General features: G+C 44.2%; 1 protein-coding gene across 1 annotated transcript; it reads left to right on the forward strand.

The window, feature by feature from the left end:
* Positions 1-1287: 1287 nt before the first annotated feature.
* On the forward strand, positions 1288-20945 carry LOC135809749 (uncharacterized). The gene is made up of 9 exons (XM_065323170.1): positions 1288-1669; positions 4907-5016; positions 6107-6355; positions 10573-10657; positions 11173-11331; positions 15646-15837; positions 16607-16770; positions 19324-19451; positions 20169-20945. Exons 1-9 carry the CDS (start codon positions 1492-1494, stop codon positions 20305-20307), a joined length of 1404 nt encoding a protein of 467 aa, XP_065179242.1. The 5' UTR covers positions 1288-1491; the 3' UTR covers positions 20308-20945.
* The last annotated feature ends 222 nt before the right edge of the window (positions 20946-21167 follow it).

The raw sequence follows: 21167 nt of genomic DNA on the forward strand, positions 1-21167 counted from the left end.
TTGTATGGTTCTGCCAATTTCGGTGCAAAAAAAGCAGAATCTGCCACCTTTTCGAGCATTATCCGCCAAGGCCTACTGTACTGCACTAATCTGCATAAATCGAACTTGAAATACATGTACATCAACTAGAAACACCGAGTGCCTGCCTGCCCAAGTTCTCAAGTCCTTTATGGCACTCGTTGCACAACAATGGCAGAAACTCACGCTGAAGTTTCGTTCTGAAGTTTTTGAAGTTTCAACTCAAGCAAGGTGAATTTTCATCTCAAGCAAGGTAAAATTTCATCTCAAGCAAGGTAAAGTTTCATCTCAAGCAAGGTAAAGTTTCATCTCGGGCTTTGTTGATTCAGGCCTTCGAGCGGCCCGCGGCCTTCGGCCTTGGGCCGCTCTCGGGCCTGAATCAACAAAGCCCTCGAGCGTACCAACCTGAAACTCAGAAGCTGAATCCTCCACGTCCCCGACCACCACCCCTAGAGGTTTCTTCCTTTTATACCTTCATCAAGTTCATGCCGGCGTGTTCAGTTTCACCTCCACACGCTCTCGGGACGTGCTGATTGGTCAAGGGCCTGAATGCCACCGCATGTATCAGACATGCACCGGATATCAGGCTATTTCTTTCTCTCTTGAGTTGTTCCACCTCGATCAGGTAAGTCTCTCCACGTGCGAGTATACCCATCACGTGATCATTCATGTTCTCCTACGGTGCCATTCAAGCCCAAGGGCCTGAATGGCAGGGCATGATCAGAGGTTCATGCCTTGCCTGTGAGCGCTCTGATTGGCTCAAACCGTGGCAACGATCACGTGGCAAGTGTGAATCAACGATACTGCCCTGACATCCATGTCTGATTCTATACATCATACATACGTCGCAGGTCTCATCGCGGAAAGTTGAGCCTAGATGTATGTGCACAGTCGCAGACTAGACCACATAGGACTTTCAAAGTCAGTTAGGAGCGCACAGGTGGTCAATGAGGAAAAGGCATGACAGCCATCATTAGCATTTTCAGTATGGGGAGGTTGAGGCTCAGGTGGTGTTCCCAGGGAATCAAAGGAACGCAGCAGTCACTGTGCCAGTGTTACACTCAAGAGTGGTAAGTGCCACTAGCAAGAGTTCGATTGGCCCGAAGTGGTATTTCGCAACAGCTCTAAATCAGGGCATACAAAGTTGGGATAGAGGGAATTTAGTTTCAAGCACAACCTGAATGGTCTGTCGTTGCTTTACGAGCCAGGCGTAAGGTTCGCTGTGCTGTGAGAAGGTGCATGCAGTGCACTAGCATACTGCCGCAGCGCTTTCACAGGAAATATTCCTTTGTTTCTGCTTTTGAGGTTGTCAACGCCACCGTTGCTTCCCCCAGAACAGATCACAAAGTACAATCATACATGTATATAATGCAGATTGAGTATATAATAGTATATACGTAGAGCAGTAAGTGAAACCAGAATTTCTTCGTATTGGTCGAGAAGACTGCGACTGAGGTTTAGACCGACAGGAGAATGAGGTTTCTCCAGGTCGGCACCCTGCTAGGAGTAGGAGTACTTCTTGGAGCCGCCCTCCCAACCAAAGCCATTCCGGCACCGAAATGGGATGGGAAGGATCACTCGGAAATTCTGAAAGACCTGGTGCTGAACTACAAGTACAACGATGACGCTCGTGAACCACGAGAAAGCACCGGTAGGTAGTACGTTGGAGCGATACGTGTTCTTCCTGACTCCATGCGTCCCGTATATCTACCCTCGTTAGTAGACAACCCCGAGAGTTTCAACAGAAATGCTGTTTCCTCATTATGACTTTCCCCAGGTAAAACAACCCCTTTAGGCCGCGGTCACACATGAAAGTTAGTTTGAACCGCTTTTGCGGAGGCGAAAAGCGTAACTACCGCAGCAGCTTTTGCGGAACACACGATGCAGCGGTCAGCCGGTCACACATACATAATAATGTACATGATCGATTGTACTGTGTTCCTCAACGCTCCGCTTTGGCGGAGGGAATGCAAATGCAGCACGTAGACCTACACGTCCTATGACATTCTAGATGTTTTTGTCCGAGTTGAAGCGACCTTTGATTGATTGATTGATTGATTTTATTTTACTTCGCAAGTTCAAACGGGTTCCTGGCCCAGTTATATGAGAGCGAAGGATAGAATTTGACAAAATCCTAATGAGCAACAGCACAGGCAATATTATCATAGAAGTGGATTACTATGCGAGCGAGAATACTGAGAAGAAAGGAACATGTCAAAACCAGACGAAACACAACCTATTTCAGGCATACATAAGGAAGGCAGGCTAGCTTAAAATCTTAAAACTTTGCTTGTAGAGCTATCGTGGATCACTGAAAGGCTGCTGAATGTCTCCTGTCAAGTACACTCGTGGATTTGGGGCACATTCGCTGCGGCCCAGTACGGGTGCACTTGAATATGATTAGTTTACATCGATATCAAATTCAAACAGTTGTATAGCACAGTGTCTTTGCCTCCTCCATGATCCATCATCGACCCCAGCGTGGATTCCTGTAGTTGCAGTGAGCATGGTGAGGGTGTGGCAGAGTACTCTACTACTCTCTGGTTGCAGTCCTAGTGTTGCGTACTCTGGTGGACGCATTGCTTGGAGAGAGAAACGTCGTCCCTTCTCGTCCGCGATCGGGGCCAAGGAGTTGGGAGACAGATTCCCTCACCAACTCTACACTCAGAACGATGTCGTTTCGTTTGCGAGATTTCCGGGACGAACAGTATATTTGCAAAGAGGAATAATATGACAAAACGGCCACCAAACAACACCAGAACTCCGTGCCAGAAGTAGCAGACCAAAACCATCACCATGCATGATTCGCCAAAGCGGGACCGCGGAAGCGGATGTTCCGCTCGCCTTTTTTGGCATAGCGAAATCCAAACTTTTCGCGGAGCCGCCCAAAAAGTGCATGTGTGACCAAGGACATCGGCCTATAACTACTGTATAACTTACACATTAATTGTACATACTTACTTATAAGACTTACAGCAGATCCTATGAACATGAAGCATCGATTGAGCTACATAATAATTAATATAATTACATCAGTACAGTCATCATGGTCCTGTAGCTAGAACCAAAACAAAAACGCAGGAAAATCGTGTTTTAAAACTTTATGCCAAGGCACTGGCAGCGAACATGTAGCCATCCGAGAAAATTCGTAGTCCATGGCCATTTTGCTTTGCCTGGTAGTGAGGTGTTGTATAACTATAAGTATCTAATATTGACTGAGTACGAGGTCAATGTAGGAAATAAAAGCCGAGTAAAAGACCGAGGCGAAGCCGAGGTCTTTTACGAGGTCTTTTATTTCCTATACTGACCAAGTACGAAGTCAATATTTGATTTATCACGACTAGCCAAAGCCTGTGTTCAATCGCTAAAAAGGAGTCAAATATATGCGGTCAATATAGCCCTAAGGAGTCAAATATGCAGGAATATTTGACTGCTTAGGTATGGCAAAAATCTATGGGAGTCAATACTAAGGGAGTGATAAGCAGAAATATTGGTCGGGAATGTATTCTAGTCTTTTTCGTTCAACGAGTTTTGTACTAAAAATCGATGCTGGTCTACTTGCAACGTAACCTCGATCTGTCCAGCTTTCCAACACGATTTATGGTCCATGGACAAATATTTCAACCGGACGAACTCGCCTTGGACGCTTGTAATGGATGTCGCACTAATGATGGTAGACCTGTACAACTGTGGACTTATGGTACCCGTGTACGACATAGTGTATGTAACAAAGAGTTTTGTACCTCGAGTATTGTGGTCGCCAGCGGAGCGACACTGCTCCGCAGCATCCGACTGCGACACGATTCTGCTACGACGGACAGCAGGACTGTCGGACGTCGACAGTATCCTGAGACTAGCCACTGGAGTGTTGTTGTTGTTGTTGTTGTTGTATTCTTTTATTTCAACTCACTCAGGGCACCGGCAATACTGCCTTCTAACCGAAGAGAGGATTCTCCGATTCCTACCAAAACGATTGTTGCCCTTTCCTGTTTGAGAATACCCGTCGGAACGTTCCTGAAAATCACTTCACACCTCTTGAGAAAAGAGTGTATGTACTGCATGGCTGCATCAAGTGTGCCTGTGAAATCGTAGAACGTTGTGGACAGGACAGCAGTTTGCTAAGACACCGACGTAGCAAGAAAAAACTTAGTCAAACCGATATATCGACAAAAAGCAGAAAGCAGAAGCGACAACGGTAGAAGTGGACACGTTCTTCGGAAGTATCTTGTCAGTAAAATGGTGAGTATGTCCGTCGAAAGCGCTTGTTGAATCAGGGAATGGCAGTGACACTTCATTGAGTCAAGCCACAACATACAGTAGGTAATTGTCTCCTCCAGTGATCACCTGCTGATCTGTTTGAATATACCTTTAAGTGTACATATATCCTCCTTCCTAAAAACCTTTTGTAACTCCATTCTCACATTCGCTTCCATGCAAGTCGGCTTGTAGCCCGTGCGTACTTAAAATATGCATTGTAATTTCAAATTCGGACTTCGCGGAGAATTTCAAAGTATTAGGAACTTGGGCCACCTGCATCGTGATGCTCTTTTCTCTCCGAAATTAAACACTTGCAAGCCAGATATGAGTAAGGTACCTGATTCGAGTCCCAGTGGTGCGACTGATGATTTCTTTCTTTCATTCGTATTCCTGAATTGTTGAGCTTGGGAGAGAAAAGAGCTGTACGAGCCAGGTTTTCTAATTTCCTACTACAGTTTGAAAACATAAATGTATAAATGTACATGACTGTATGTGCTTTGCTAGGCACCATTTGCTAGCAAGAGTACATAACCCCCAAGAGTGTAGAACTCCAGCTATGCAGCCTCCAAAGTTGGTGTGACGTGCCTGTTCAGTGCAATGCCATTCACTGTGTTGCCTGATTGCTGCACAGAATGCAGCGGAAATGCTAGCTACACTGGCCAGTGTAACTTGGACTGTCAGTGTGTGGATGGCAAGTGGAAATGCTGCCGGCTGAGGAAGAGTGTCAAGAACTTATCTCAGGTAGCGTGAGAATGGCCCTTTTTTGTTCCCACACCTTTTCCCTTTTGACATTTCTGCTGTTTCTGCAATGGCATGGATGTGTGAACAACCTGATCTGACCCTGAGTTCAAGCTCTCTCTCTCTTTCTTTGTTGTCTCTATTGGGCTCTGCATTTGCTGCCAATCTAGAATGGGACATATCCATCGTTGATGTAAACTTTGGGTGACATAATAGGTTGAAATTGACTTACACGTTGACGGAGTCATCTTCGATAGTGAATGTTAGAGTGAGAATGCAACCAGTTATCTATAAGCCAGTAAAAAAAAGAGTAAATTATCGTGTCCGTTCCCGAAGGGAACTCACGACGGCAGCTAACACCTGGTAGACCCTAGCGGCAGATGCAGCGCCTAACGGTGGGGGTGAGTGGGTAAGTCTTACAACCACTGGCACAAGTGCCAAGAACGACCCCATTAGCTGCATCCATGTACCTCTTTTGCCTGGCCACAAGTTCCCAGTTGACTGTGGGTAGCAGCACGGCTGGAAAAACCGCTCCCAGGCAGGACTTGAACCAGGTACCTCACGTATCTCAATCATGGACTTTGACCAACCCACTGTGCCTGCCTGGTCTATAAGCCAGTAGTGCCCATCAAATTGTTTTGATATGTGCTACTCTTTGAGACATGCCCTGCTCTACTTGAGAGCCAAACTCAACCTAATATTACTGTTGAAGACATTATCATTATTGGAGTTAGGCATGGTGGATAATGCTGGATGGTGGATAATGCTCCCGAAATTGGCAAATTCTGCTCAAAAAGCAGTGAAATGACAGTTCTGCTCTTCTTGGATATCTACAATTTAGTACTTTTCTGGTATGTCTGGTATATTATACAAAACACGCATGTACATACCAGAAAAGTACCAAATTCTGTTGGTTTTCTACTGGCAATATCCGCCAGCAGCTTAATTGAAGGTGTATACAACATTGTGGAAAGTGAGGTATAAAAGCACTGCCGAGCTCATGATCATGTATGTTGCACATTGCCATAACTACAAACATGCTCCTGTGTTTACTTTCATGGATTATATGAATGCTTTCCGGCTTGCTATTCAGGAGGAGAGAGATCGATTTACTCGTGCATTCTTGACAGCTACCAGGAATGAAATTTACCAGCCAGCTATGCGTTCCATACAATGGTCGCATGCCGTGTTCTTCTGCAAAAAGATACCCAAGTCATTGTATACACAAAGCGATACCACAGGCTATCACAACTTGCTTTTGTTTGCTATGGAGAACCTGCTACGGCTGATTGACTGCCGGGTTACTATTCCCTACTGGGATGTTTCACTGGACTATGGCAAGGTGAGCATCTCTGCTGCACTGTTGAGCTTCCGATGTAAAACAAATAATAATAATAATAATAATACTTGAAGTAATAATAATAATCTCCTATCCGTCACTCCTAAATCAGTACTTCCTTCGCGTCGTCGAAATTGTCGCAGTTTGAGTTTTGATATAAAACTGGGTCTATACTCACCAGCTGTCGTACCACAGCTAAGGAATCGGACATAGACGATAGTCATCAATATAGGGTGACGGCAAAGTTTTTTTTCTGTTGTTGGAAGCTGAAGATTTTGTAGACGCAATTTCTTCGCTGATGTCGCTGCGATGGTACTTTCGACTCCCTGAAACCGGTCAGGCGTTGCAGCCTGCACATTTCTCGCGCTTATAGCCATTCAGTCAAAAACCTATCACTGTTTTACCTGAGCTGGGGTGAGAATGACTTCGTGGAGCAAGCAGCAGCGCTTGGAGAAACATCGAGGGGTCGGCAAACTAATGGCAAGTAATGCAGGCAAGAGCGATAACATTTATCGCTCTTGCATTCATGCAAAGGAAAGCTGAGATACTCAGTAGCGGAGTACCTGCAAGGGCCGTGTAGACTCTGCGTGTACACTGTAGTTCTAGTTGCTGATGCACGTACAGGTACTGTAGATATACCAGAGAAGCTGAAAAAGAGTGCGCGCTCGACGTGATAGAACACTTACCTGCATGAGCAGTGACCACACCAGCTAAAATGAATGGGCATCCCGCGGCTAAAAAAAAAGTTCATTTCAAGATCGAGGTGATTCCGCCGACGGTAATCAACCGACCTCGCAACGATCTGCGTTGGTGGTGAAGAAGAAATCATCCAGAGCTAGCAGACGACAAGCATAGCAGCTCTTGTCCTGTGGAGAATGTCAAAGCGTTTGAGATGAGGCGCGACCAACTTACAACCGTCCCGGAAAAGTTGCGGAACGATATTTTCTTCGTCCATTGACATCAGCGACGACGAGGCCTTCAGCTCCGTGTGAAACTCTCAGTCCAACTGTCCTGGAACGTTACTCTAGACTTCAGACTACACATTATCATCATGTGTAATAACATTTGTATGGTTTAGCTTATGGAGTTGTCAGTCACAAGTCACTAGTCAAATTGCGACAATTTCGATGACGCGGAGGAAGTAGTTGCTATGCTGAACAACCTGTCAGTTACACTTGTCAAATGTAGAGCCTGAGGTACTGTCGGTGTAGACTACTGTACATAGGGATGGGGTCTACGAGAAGGCACAAACTCACTACTGCATAAGTAGCATGATACTAGCAACTTCCCAAAAGTCAACTCGTAATCCGTACCCAATGCCACTTGCAAAAATGTAGCCCACAAATACACAGAACTGATGAGGTTTAACTGATGTGGGAGGGTATGCCGGAAAAACACAAAAGTGACCCTAAGAATGTGTGGGAGAGGGCAAAAAGAGGAAAGTTTCGAGATGAACTTGTGACATGCAACATAATATACTAGGTGTCTATCATTTAGCCACCCACCACCACAAGCAAGAAAGGATTTTCTCAGGGTTTCGAGACACAAATACAAGGCCTGTGTTGTGTTATGCAGTTGGAACTACTAGTAGGTATTTTGGCAACTACTCGTCGAGCAGGCTAGATAATTATACTTTCATCAAACACGGACGCGGGGTCCATCCGGAACCAGGACACATATTTTTCGATTCTCCAAAGAGTTTGAAGATTTTATTGGTTCCTATAGTCCATTATGGAGCGGAGAGTAAAAATTTCCCAAGCTCGAAGCGAAATATCCCCTTGAACTTCCGACATATCGCAAATTGTACAAAAAATATGATGTTCGCTGAACAATCGCTGAAACCATATTGAGCAAGGAAGGTCTTGACTCTCTTGTGACTTCTGCGGCCGCAGTAGGCACCTTCGGCAACTAGCTTGTGTTGTAGCAGCACCAGGTGCTGGAAGCTTTAGAAATCCAATCAATAGCAAAGCTAAAGGAAAAAGAACCAAGAATCTACAAGTTACGCTATACTGTCCACTAGCACCACCAGTTACTAAACAATCAGCTGATGCGATAACATTGCATGACACTGACCGACGGTACGGACAGTACTGTAGCTTCTGGTCCTTTTTTCTTTACTAATTTACCCTTGGCTCTCCATCCGAGTCCAGTATCAAAGCTCCCTGGCTTTGGCAAATGAGGTAACGAGATGTTACCATGCGTCAGTGGAAATGATGACTCACAAGGTCGGTATCGACCTACATTGTATCTAAAGAATAGGAGATGCTTGGATGCCTTCTCATTGGCGATGCATGCAGCCAGGCTTGTTGGAATTCCAGATGATAATTCCTGCTACTGAAGTACCTACATCATTTTATGTTATTACAGGGTGCGACAGAGCTCTCGGCCGTTGAAGAAAAAATGTTGATATCTCCTCCACCATTACACTGCGCTCTCAACGTCAACGGAAGTGTCCTCGCAGTGGTGATGGCTGTGTGCAGGAGGGTCTAGGCGGCTGAGACCGGAATGTAGTGGTGGAGGTGATATCAACAATTTCTACATTTTATGGGCAAAAAATGGCCCGGGGGCACCGTCGCGTCCTTCACTTGACGGTGTATGTTGAATACAATTTATCGAGGTTATCCACCGCATCCCGGTTTGTACTTTTGTAGTGCAAGATGATTTCAGGGCTCTGCTGTCTGTGTTCCTTAAACAACGATTTTCAGAATGAATTGATGAGAGCTAAGGTATGGGCTATAAAAAATATACCATATATTATACATTTCTTCGATGTAGTTTTCTGGGGTCCAAACGGACCCCACACATTATTTAAAAAAAATTATTTCTGGATTGAAACCAAACATATAACTCTAACCCAGTTGAGAAGAAGTAGCGACGACCCGGCCATGATGGAATCCAATACACCACACCACATTGCGCTCTTGGCCGATCCAAACTCTGCAATCACATCACCATCATCACAGCGAGGACAATTCCGGTATATAGATTGATATTGACAATGACCCTCCAGACAGCTGTTTCGCTCCTCCTGAGCTCATCCTTGGAGGCATATGACTTTGAATGATAAAATAATAAGAATAGACTGATTTTTATAGGGGTAAATTGGGGCAATTGCGCTCATTATGCATAGAAACGTGGCATACCCTAAGTGGCAAAAGTGACAAAAGTGATAACAGGGCCAGGTGATAACGACATGCGCTCATGGCTGGGACAGGAACATGTAGCACGTGTGAAAATGTGGGCGCAAAAAAACAGCAGTCAGTCTAACACCAGAAAAGTTAGTTATTGCATGTGCCTCAAAAACAAAGATACTGCGGCTGACTGTACTTATGCCATAGTGACGTGACGGGGGGGGGGGGGAACAAACGACGAAGCGAACTGGCCGACGAGGCAGACCAAGAGGCCCCTGAGGCAATCACTGTCCTGCCAGCCCGTCGCACACAGCCACACTACGCCGCCATATCACCTGACCTTGTTATCACTTTTGTCATTTTTGGTATGCCACGTTTCTATGCAGAATGAGCGCAATTGCGCCAATTTAGCCCTATAAAAATCAGTCTATTCTTAATATTCTTTCATTCAACATCATATGCCTCCACTGATGAGCTCAGGATGAGAGAAATAGCTGTCTGGAGGATCCTTGTCTATCAATCTATATACCGGAATTGTCCTCGCTGTGGTGATGGTGATGTGAGTGCAGAGTTTGGATCGGCCAAGAGCGCAATGTGGTGGTGTGGTGTATTGGAGTCCATAATTCTAAACCGGACAATTTTATTACCTCTGATATCCACTTGTTGAGGAATACCTGGAATTTCAGGGAGATAAAATGAAGTATAATAATACCGAAACCTATACCCCTGGGGTCTGTGTGGACAGCAAAACTTGGAATGAGGGTCAAATATATTATTCACACTACTTCTTGTTCCTGCAGTGTGATTCCGTTACCTAGTGCTACTCGCTGTAAAACTAAACTTTAAAACATGCGTGCATGTAGCCGTACTCCGGTTTCTCATGTCCATCGCAAACCATTTGTCAAGGTGCACTGCAACCATTTCATAGCATGGACAACCCTATACCAGCACACACGCCAGTCGTCTCTTTGCTGCAAAATTTCTTATTTTAATCTCAATCAATCAAGTTTTCGGCCAGGTGCCATTGTCATAAACCAGGCGACGTACTGGTAGTCTTTTTGGTCTGTGCATTTATTTGTTCTTGTTCAGACGTTCTTAGAGCAAGTACCTGAAGGTTTTGGTGGCACAGGAGTGCCCCCAGATTACTGTGTAGTTGACGGACCATACAGAAAAGGTAATTGAGCTTCCAACATTACTTACCACTCTGGTTTAAAATGCCCTATCTTCCAAGCTGATATCTAAATGCATGGTAGGATCGCTGAAGACGGTTTCTTTAGGCAACAATCGGACAACCTGTTGAGACCAGTGCACGTGCCCTGGGAAGTGATGATTCTCTTCCTGTCATCGTCTTTGTTTCCCTAGCCCCAGTCAGACAAGTGATCCCAAAGAAGCATAGTGAAACATGTTTTTTGTGTGCCTTTTGCAAGCTGGTATTATTGTCTTTTTGTATCATAAACTAGAAAATACACTGTTCACTGGCAGGACTAACCTGTAATATCTTACTGTTGAATTTGTTATTTACAAAGGCCATCGAGATGAACTTGTTCGAATTTCTCATGTCAAGACAACGAATTCTGTGCTGGCATATTATGAAGTATTGATACTTGTATGTCTTGTAATGATGATACGAGATCTCCGGCACTAGCGTCCATTAAGTTCATAATGGCTTCTCTCTGTCGTTCTTCACAGGGGAATACACCATACTAAAGTTCAGTTACAATGGCGTGGAGTTGCCCTACACGACATGCTTAAAACGGAATATGTCCTCCACAATGAAGCCTGCATCGTACCTAGAGTTCAATACAATGTTGACTGTGCCTCCAGACAGCTCTATGATGTTTGAGCTAGGTAAACTGCGCTTTGAGATTTTATAATTTTCAAAAGGGAACGTGAGCTGGGTTTAAACCATTGTGAGCCAGGAATCCTTTTCAAAGCAAAGAAAGGATGCACTACCACCTTTGGTACCGACCAACTTGGTGTCGTATTGCTGGAATGCTAGAATGTGTGTTATTATAAATTTCAAATTCGTAATAATTATACTAGTAGTATTCGAACAAACGGCGAGGAGACAAGAATTTGATAACCGCAATCAGTAATACAAGCTGGATCGACATTTGTGTACACTTTATTCATGTAATGTAAAACTGTGGAGACAACGTGCAATAAAACGATGAAAATGTGAAGAAATGGTGTAGAGAAAATGAGGATTCAAACAAGTTTTCGTACAACACTCATCAGGAATCTTCGTTGTACTAAAGGACAATGAAAACAAAATTGAACTATTATAGAAAATCTAAGTTAGAGAAATAACACTAAGAACAACAGCAGTGAAATTTACAAGTGTGAATTTTATCAATGAAAGCGAGAGCAATAACGAATGCGTGTACTAACACTAAACTTGCAACTGAAAAATGAACAGAAGAGAAAGGGACAAAGTGATAACAAATAACAGCAGTACATTACACCTAGAAAATTAACGGCCAAGCTTGGCCGCATCAAACATGACACTTTACTTAAACAATTTCAACCCAATTATACTATCCTTCTGTACACACAAATTAGGCTTATACAGACGCTGACAGATGGCTTCCAAAACTTTTAACTGTAGTCCATAACCATGACGACCACGGCACAATACAGTGAAAGAAGAGTCGGAATACGAATTGCAACAATCAGGACTAGCCAACAGATGATTGTACACTGAAGACTTGCTACCACGAAACCTACGCACAACACTAACATTCTCACCGGCACTCTCACGATCACTACAATCGTCGCTCTCCGACTCATTGCTCCCTTCACCGTCCGTCCCATCATCCGCTTCCTCTCCGCTCTCTCTGTTATCCCGCCTGACTTGGTCCATTGACCGGGACTCGGCCGTCCCCCTGCTGTCACGTCCCTCCTTGCGCCCTTGTCCGTTGAGTGCGTAGCTTCTGTTGTAGTTGACTGTTGATCGTCTTGGTCTGTCAATAGTGGGCTTGGATGGTGGATTAGTTGTGTTTGCTGTATATTGCATTGTTGGTGATGGTGTGGGAGCTGCTGATACGCAAGGTGGGTCTTTTTGAGTTGGCGATTGTAGTGTTATTGCCATTCTCGATGTTGCTCGCGGTCTGTCACTGGCAAGCTGCACCGCCGCAAGAGCCGACGGCGGAGGATCAGGAGGAGGCAGTGGGACCGGGACCGCAAGCGGCACCACCCCAGCCCACTATTGAAAGACCAAGACGATCAACAGCCAACTACAACAGAAGCTACGCACTCAACGGACAAGGGCGCAAGGAGGGACGTGACAGCAGGGTGACGGCCGAGTCTCGGTCAATGAACCAAGTCAGGCGGGATAACAGAGAGAGAGCGGAGAGGAAGCGGATGATGGGATGGACGGTGAAGGGAGCAATGAGTCGGAGAGCGACGATTGTAGTGATTTTGAGAGTTCCCGTGAGAATGTTAGTGTTGTGCGTAGGTTTCGTGGTAGCAAGTCTTCAGTGTACAATCATCTGTTGGCTAATCCTGATTGTTGCAATTCGTATTCCGACTCTTCCTGTATTGTGCGTGGTCGTCATGGTTATGGACTACAGTTAAAAGTTTTGGAAGCCATCTGTCAGCGTCTGTATAAGCCTAATTTGTGTGTACAGAAGGATAGTATAATTGGGTTGAAACTGTTTAAGTAAAGTGTCATGTTTGATGCGGCCAAGCTTGGCCGTTAATTTTCTAGGTGTAATGTACTGCTGTTATTTGTTATCACTTTGTCCCTTTCTCTTCTGTTCATTTTTCAGTTGCAAGTTTAGTGTCAGTACACGCATTCGTTATTGCTCTCGCTTTCATTGATAAAATTCACACTTGTAAATTTCACTGCTGTTGTTCTTAGTGTTATTTCTCTAACTTAGATTTTCTATAATACTTCAATTTTGTTTTCATTGTCCTTTAGTACAACGAAGATTCCTGATGAGTGTTGTACGAAAACTTGTTTGAATCCTCATTTTCTCTACATCATTTCTTCACATTTTCATCGTTTTATTGCACATTGTCTCCACAGTTTTACATTACATGCATAAAGTGTACACAAATGTCGATCCAGCTTGTATTACTAGTAGTATTCTCTTTTAATTGTCCGCAAACTCCAACGCAGCCACTTACAGATTTAAACTTCACTTCTCAACTCCAAAAACGGTCTCCAAAGTCTAAAGAACGGTCGGCATTACTCTGATGATGGGCCAGGCCCGAAAATTTGGTGTAATGTTGATTTTAATTTTGATTTTAATCGCAGTGAAGAGACCGTTTTGGAGTTGAGAAGTGAGGTTTAAAAGTAGTACTCTCTGTAAATCCTTCTTGATTGAAAGGCCAGTCCAGTCCCTTTCCATGCCAGTGCCAGCCGGAGGTGATGGATGGGGAATTCCCCAGCGATTAAACGTAAATTGAGGTTGAATATCCGTGTTCCAGGTACTTGAGCTGGATTGTTTTCAATACTAGCTAGTAGTTGAGAAGTAGCTTTGAGGCATCTTGCAGATTCACCCATAGAGAGTAGTTGGGTGGACGCACCCATTCCCAAAGCACTGCAAACCGAGCCAATTATATTACCAATGAAAGTAAAGTGAGGGAACTCGTACCAGGAGAACAATGGAACAATATTTTTATGATTTGAACGTCGTTTTCATGTGATAATCATCAGAGATCGTCATCATAATTATTGAGAGTTGGACAACAAAGGAAAGATATTTATGGTACCATAAAATGAACAATATTATAGATCTAAATACGAAATAGTGGTTGCGACTTCGGCGATGATTTGTAAGAAAAGGTTTGCTCCCCACACCGGAGCTCGCGCTATTCCGCCGACTTGTGCCCAGCGCGGGCTTGCGACTAGTTGGTTTGGAGGTGACAGCGTTGTGAATGACTGAGGATCCTCGACGTCTGTTCTCATCGTTCAGGTGCGACACTGACTCGCGCTGCTATCTGGTGTTCACGAGGTGTTTTTCGCTCTGGAAACAGACCGTCCCTGTAAGTTTGTATCCCTGGTGATGTTTGTGCCTGGTGAGGACTATATAAGTGGTGCTCTTCAGGCACAATCTTCCCCAGCCTACTCAAGCTCAACTGATGATGGGTGAATTCCCCGAAAGACTGTGTATTGAGCAGGGAGTGGTGCTTTCTTGCAGGTTTTCTGAGTCGAAGGTTCGATGGACTTCGTGACGGTGTGCTCTGGATGGCAGTCGTGAGTCAGTCAAGTGTCAAGTCAAGTCGGCGGAATAGCGCGAGCTCCAGTGTGGGGAGCAAACCTTTTCTTACAAATATTAGATCTAAAACTAATACAAGAAACGCTAATATTCTAAAGCTAGCATTATTGGAGGCGTGATTACATGAGCAGTGAGCAATGTGAAAGCAATACTTAGTGTATATTGGAGAAATGCAGGTGAGAAAGGTACATGTATGTGAGTGTCCAATAGTGCTACAAGTAGCTTTAAAATATTAGTGTTTCTTGTATTAGTTTTAGATCTAATACTGTTCACTTTATGGTACCATAAATATCTTTCCTTTGTTGTCCAACTCTCAGTGTGATGACGATCTCTGATGATTATCACATGAAAACGACGTTCAAATCATAAAATATTGTTCCATTGTTCTCGTGGTATGAGTGCGCTCACTTTACTTTCATGGATATTTGGTTTCTTGTCTCTATGCCGACTTTTTAACAATTCTTTTACGTACAACATTTCAGCAATATTGCCATCGTCAGATACGATTGATTCATTCATTGTTTCAATCGTACCTGACGATGGCAATATTGCCGAAACGTTGTACTTAAAAGAATCGGTTCGATTTGCAGTGCTGTGGGAATGGGTGTGTCCACCCAACTAGTCTCTAATTAGTTGTTGGATCAAAAAAATATGTTGTCTCTCTTCATTGTTGAATTAGCACCGAGTGTGGTGTTCAGTGGCACAAAACAGACATCACAAACATGTCAGTTTTGGCAGTGGTAGCGGGTTTTCATGCGGTGGTTCGAATGGTATACTTGATCAGAAATGAAAATCACATGTTCATTTCCTTATGTGACAAAAAGCCCATTTTGCAAGAATTGAGAGGATCAGCCGAACCGGCTGCCAAAGCCCTGGACAAAGAGTACCTACTAGTACACGTTTTACATTTTCCTACGTGCTTGGAATTTTTGTACAGGTATCTATGAGACCTTTGATACCAACTTCCATGTTGGTATGGGTGGAACATTCCAAGGCGTGATACCAGGCGTGGATCCACTATTTTACATGATCCACAATTTCGTGACCAAGGTGTTGGCAAACTACCAGCAGCAAGGACCGGATCACTTCACTGGCGGAGGACGTTGGAATAACAGTGCGCCAGTGGGAAGTATGTTGATGTTGACTTGCGTGTGTATATGTTGTGTGTTTGTGTGTGTGTGTGTGTGTGTGTGTGTGTGTGTGTGTGTGTCTATATGTGGGTGCGTGTGTGCGTGCGTGCGTGTGGTGATGCACGGATATGAGCAATCAAGGAATGGAAAGGCCTCCGGCTCATCACAAGCAACATTGACATTTTTCCAAGAAGGAGAAGAGTAGAGTTTCTGAAGTACACAACAGTACAGTATCTGTAAACATTATGAAATAAACAAAATGTTACTTACTAGTTGTAAGTTAGTTAGTATCGCAACCAAGAGGACAAACTGGTCAGTAACCATTGTTTATTATGACGACAATAACGAAAATGGGAGACAGATGTGAAAATGATGTAAATGAAAAAAAGTTCAAAACAGTGTTCTCGTTACGATCATCAGTGAACGTACGTAACGATCCTGTTGTGGAGACTTTCCCACATTGTCTGGCATTTTCTGCTATCGCATCAATATCCATGAAGCTCAAGTATTGTAATCTTTACAACCCCGGCTAAATTCGTTTTGGTTGCTCGCCACACTCGAGATCCTTCCTTCCCGCCAACTTGACTTGACACTCGACTGACTCACGACTTCCATCCAGGAATTAAAAATTGAGCTCAATGTTGCAAGCAACCAACCTTCCTTTAATTAATGCCAGCGTCATGACCACTGGTCCGTGTCTAGTCATGAAGTCAGCAGAAATATGTACTGTTGTTAATGAAGTTAAGTTGTTACCTTGTTCTCATGCAGCTTTACCGTGGTTTCAGAACAGGGAGTTTTTTGACGCTCAAAACTTTCCGAATGATGTGTGCATCCGCTGGGATGCTGTGGCTGATCGAGAGAAGCTGATCGAGATGGGACACTACGCAGGACTGGAAACACCAAGGTTGGACCACATGGCGTTGCCCTATAAGGTTAGCCGTGATCGGATAGCACCTGAATCTGCTGTGAAAACCCAGTACAGTCGTCCCTCTCTAATCCGGCACCATTTGCTACGGCGTTTTCTGCTGGATTACCGAGGGTGCTGGATTATGAAATCCTGCCCTCTGACCCGGCCCTACCCAATTGCATGCATGTACAGTGGTCCCTCTATAATCCGGCGGCATTTGTGCCAGGGAAATTCTGCTGGATTAGGGAGGGTGCTGGATTAACAAATCTGATTTTCTGCTAGAACGTGCATGAAGAGGACATTTTGGCTACTGGAAATTGTGCTGGTTTATCGAGGGTGCTGGATTATAAAGTGCTGGATTAGAGAGGGACGACTGTATCATACGTCAAAACGCAGGGTTTTACCGTGTCGACCCAAGTACAGTCGTCCCTCTCTAATCCAGCACTTTATAATCCAGCACCCTCGATAAACCAGCACAATTTCCAGTAGCCAAAATGTCCTCTTCATGCACGTTCTAGCAGAAAATCAGATTTGTTAATCCAGCACCCACCCTAATCCAGCAGAATTCCCCTGGCACAAATGCTGCCGGATTATAGAGGGACCACTGTATTTGGTGCACGGCTTTATTTTCTCAACTGTTCTCCAGGAATATACACAGTGATAAAGTGATAAAGTAAAACAGAGAACATGTTCACATGTACTCTTGCACACACACGCACACACACACACACCTGAAAATTGGCAGGACACTACTCCTTGCTAAAATAAGAAAGTATGGTTGACTGCTTAGCCGTTGTCTCCTGGACAACATTGACCCTCTTGAGAAGGCCACGCAAGCAGTCGACATCATGCAGGTCGAACGTTGTAGTTAGTTGTAGAACGTCAGTACCGTGGGTCAGTGTCGTGCAATGTTATCGCATGAGCTGATTATTTAGTTACTGGTGGTATTAGTGGACAGTATAGCGTAACTTGTAGTTCCTTTGTCTTTCTCTTTGTATAAATTGAGTTAGGGTTCGGAAAAGTCCTAAGAACCAACCGAACTGAACTCTCCCGCGCAAGGTCGAGTACAGTTGTCAACTGAACTGAACTCTGAAGTGGCCCCGCGCACGCGGCACTGACCAGACTGGCCTAGCCTGGCCTGGCAAGGAGTGCACCTAGTACCTGTACGGTACGCGATTTACGACTGCCGGATTATGAAATCAGACTACGTGCAGTTTGAGCGATTCGTGTGAAAAAGTCACTGCCGGAGGCGGAATTCAAGTGCAGGATTAAGATGTAGGAATTGAACGAAAAAAATTGGTTTCGTCAGAAAGTGCGCCGGTTGGCAAAGGTTCCGGATAAACAAGTGCCGGATTAGAGAGGGACGACAGTATTGACATTAGCCATCACAGCTAAAGCAATGTGTGCTCTCTTAACAAAATGTGACTTAAAGGGGAACTGTCACCAAAATTGTTCTTTGTCTTATCCTGTAGTTCTTTGGCTCCTGATCACGATGGTGTCATCCGTTTTTCTCTGCAATGACTGGAAGTGGGTGAAAACTTGAAAAGAAGGTCCCCAAAATTGTCCCGAAGTACCGAGTGACGTCACGCCGGACTTGACCTCCACGCGTACATTTTTTATTTTTTTTATTTATTTTTTTATGAAAGTGCACATTACATTCATCGTCAAAAACGAAGTCCAGCCCGTGTGCTGGTCGATCGAGCCAACTGTTCGATGTAAGGTGCACGCTTGCCTTCTGAACTCGGACACTCGATGTGTACGTTGTACACAATGAGAACACCAAAAAGGGACAAAATAAACAAAAGTCGACAGCAGTTTGTCGCACTGGTACTTCCTCCACGAAGCTCCAGCTCTTTGTTTTATTTGTGATTACGAAGGAGTGGAAGGATGTTTGTTTGCTGTTAGTGTGACACACATACCTCGTGCTTGAAAATGATGTCGTTGTATCGAAGCCGAAGGTGGCGGTGTTGCCCACTTGGCTCTGAAATGAAAGACGTCGGAGTTTGTCATCTGCATCTTCAGCAACATCGCCAGATGAATCGCCTTCACGTACCTACATTGCGTTCCTTTGGGGCTCGGGTTGGTGGTGTTATGGCCGGTCGGAGGAGTACTGTTTTCTGCATACGCACTCATCATCGTGTTGTTCCACACACGAAAAGTTCAAAACAACGACGTACTTCCGTGTTCACAAAATAAAACTTAGATCCTCGCGGAAGAAGTCAAAAAGGTGAAAGCTCAGCTGCTTTTTATTTTGATTTGGCTGCGTAGCTGCACGTGGATCAAAGTCAAAAATCCCCGGCATGCCGGTAGTTACCCTAGTTTTCCGGTAGTATACCAGGAAAACTGGCATTGTAGGCAATTACCCTGTCTTGAATAGTACCCTCTCTTGAATAGTGCCCTCTCTTGAATAGTGCCCTTTCTTGAATAGTGCCCTCTCTTGAATAGTGCCCTTTCTTGAATAGTGCCCCGTCAGTGATGGACATTGAAAAATAGTGTCCCTGAGGCACTAATCGCGCGAGTATGTATGTGGGTAGGTAAAACGTGCCGGTGTATATTTCTGATGTGATTTTTTTCCCAGGAGCTGAGAAATAAGGACCTCGACACCAATGCCAGAGCAGACTTTCTTCTGTATCTTAGTCGCATGAAGGAAAGATTTACATCTGCATTCAAATATGATGATGATGGTCTGCATCTAACTAAAGACTGGTAAGTCCTTTCTGTTGGTACTGCTCCATTAATGTGTCTGATGCTGATAAAATTCCAGAATTATCACGCAAGTGTGTGATAACGGATATGGAAGTGACATCGAGACTAATGTGAGATGTCAGAGCATTAACCAATTGTGATGTCCTTCTCTACATGTCCCAGAAAATGAGTTAGAGAGAGTCATCTTTTCCAGATTCCTTCTGAACCTCTCTCTCTCTTTCTCTCTCTCTCTCTCTCTCTCTCTCTCTCTCTCTCTCTCTCTCTCTCTCTCTCTATCTATCTCTCTCTCTCTCTCTCTCTCTCTCTCTCTCTCTCTCTCTCTCTCTCTCTATCTATCTATCTATCTATCTACACGAAATGGAAAAAAGAGAAATAGGTCCAGTTTGGATTTGTCGTGACTCAAAGTTTCATGCCACTGCACTGTCGTCTGATGATTGCAGTGGCTTGAAACTTTGAGTCAAGACAAATGCAAACTGGACCTATTTCTATTTTTTTCGTTTGAAGCGCTCTGCACTTTGTGCACAATGACAGGCATAAAGAGCGGCTGCACAACAGATTTCCCAACCCCAAGGAGATCCTATAGTGGTGCTAGTACATGTACTGTGGTTCATATTTTACGGGCAAACAAAACACAATTTGCAAGTTTATGAAGGAGTGGAACACAATTTATGTGGTTCTTGAACTGTGGTACATGTACCTACTATTGTTTGTCTACAGGCTGAAGATCTTCACGACGCAAGGTGGCTTTGCAATCAAGAACCTCCTGTCCGAACGCGCTTGTGCGCAGTACTTTTCACTGGACCCGGATTTCGTCAACACAACTTCTGTGCCCAGTGCGGCTGAACTTGTTCCTTAGCAGGTCTTGTGTTATCATTATGATTTTTTCATTAGGGTCTTCTCCGCGTAGACATCAATGCAAGGTTCATGTGTATGCACCGCATGTATAGCTTTTCTATCACCCAAAAGCAACAACAGCCAAACAGAAAAATGACAGCTATAAAATGAGTGACAAAAAAAGCTCAACAAAGTGCAGCTCAATGCCAGGAGCTACATGTCACGGGGCATGGTTGAATAATGGCTACTAATTCAATTGTTTACAAGTACTTGTTTATTGTTTTATTACGTTTGTGACTTTATTTCGCTATTCATTTTATTAGCTTTCCAGCACATAAACACTATCTTTCCATACTAATTTGCCACGATTTTACATTGAAAAGCATTCTCACTTAAGTTTTCATAATCCACTCTCCGGATACTTCGCAGCTTTCTGTGATAAAATCCAGAATAGATAACGGTCGATCTACGTCACATTGTTGGGGAGTCCCGGCAGCACAAGTAGGGGAAAGGTAGATCTACCCACACTTGTTTTCGTTTGGGTAGATCTACCGGACTCCCTATCCAGCACTTACTGCTTGCTATGATACGTACCATATTTTCCGGAGTATAAGCCATATCCCCCTCTACCTTTTTTTTGGCACGAAATACAGACATCTACCTTGTTTATCACTGTTAGCTTCATCATCGGGGTATAAGTGTGGCGTAGGCTGTGTTTACACGACAACGATTGACATCGACAACGATTTGTGTTTACATGGTAACAAAGTACGACCGAAACGGAGTGAAATCGTTGCGTTTACTTCTATCGTTTACACAACCATGCCCGAAAACGATACCTATTAGGGGAACGAAATGGAAGCGCACTTGAAAGTGTTTGAA

Source organism: Sycon ciliatum, chromosome 2, assembly GCF_964019385.1.
Source record: "Sycon ciliatum chromosome 2, ocSycCili1.1, whole genome shotgun sequence".
In the NCBI taxonomy this organism is placed as follows: Eukaryota; Metazoa; Porifera; class Calcarea; order Leucosolenida; family Sycettidae; genus Sycon; species Sycon ciliatum.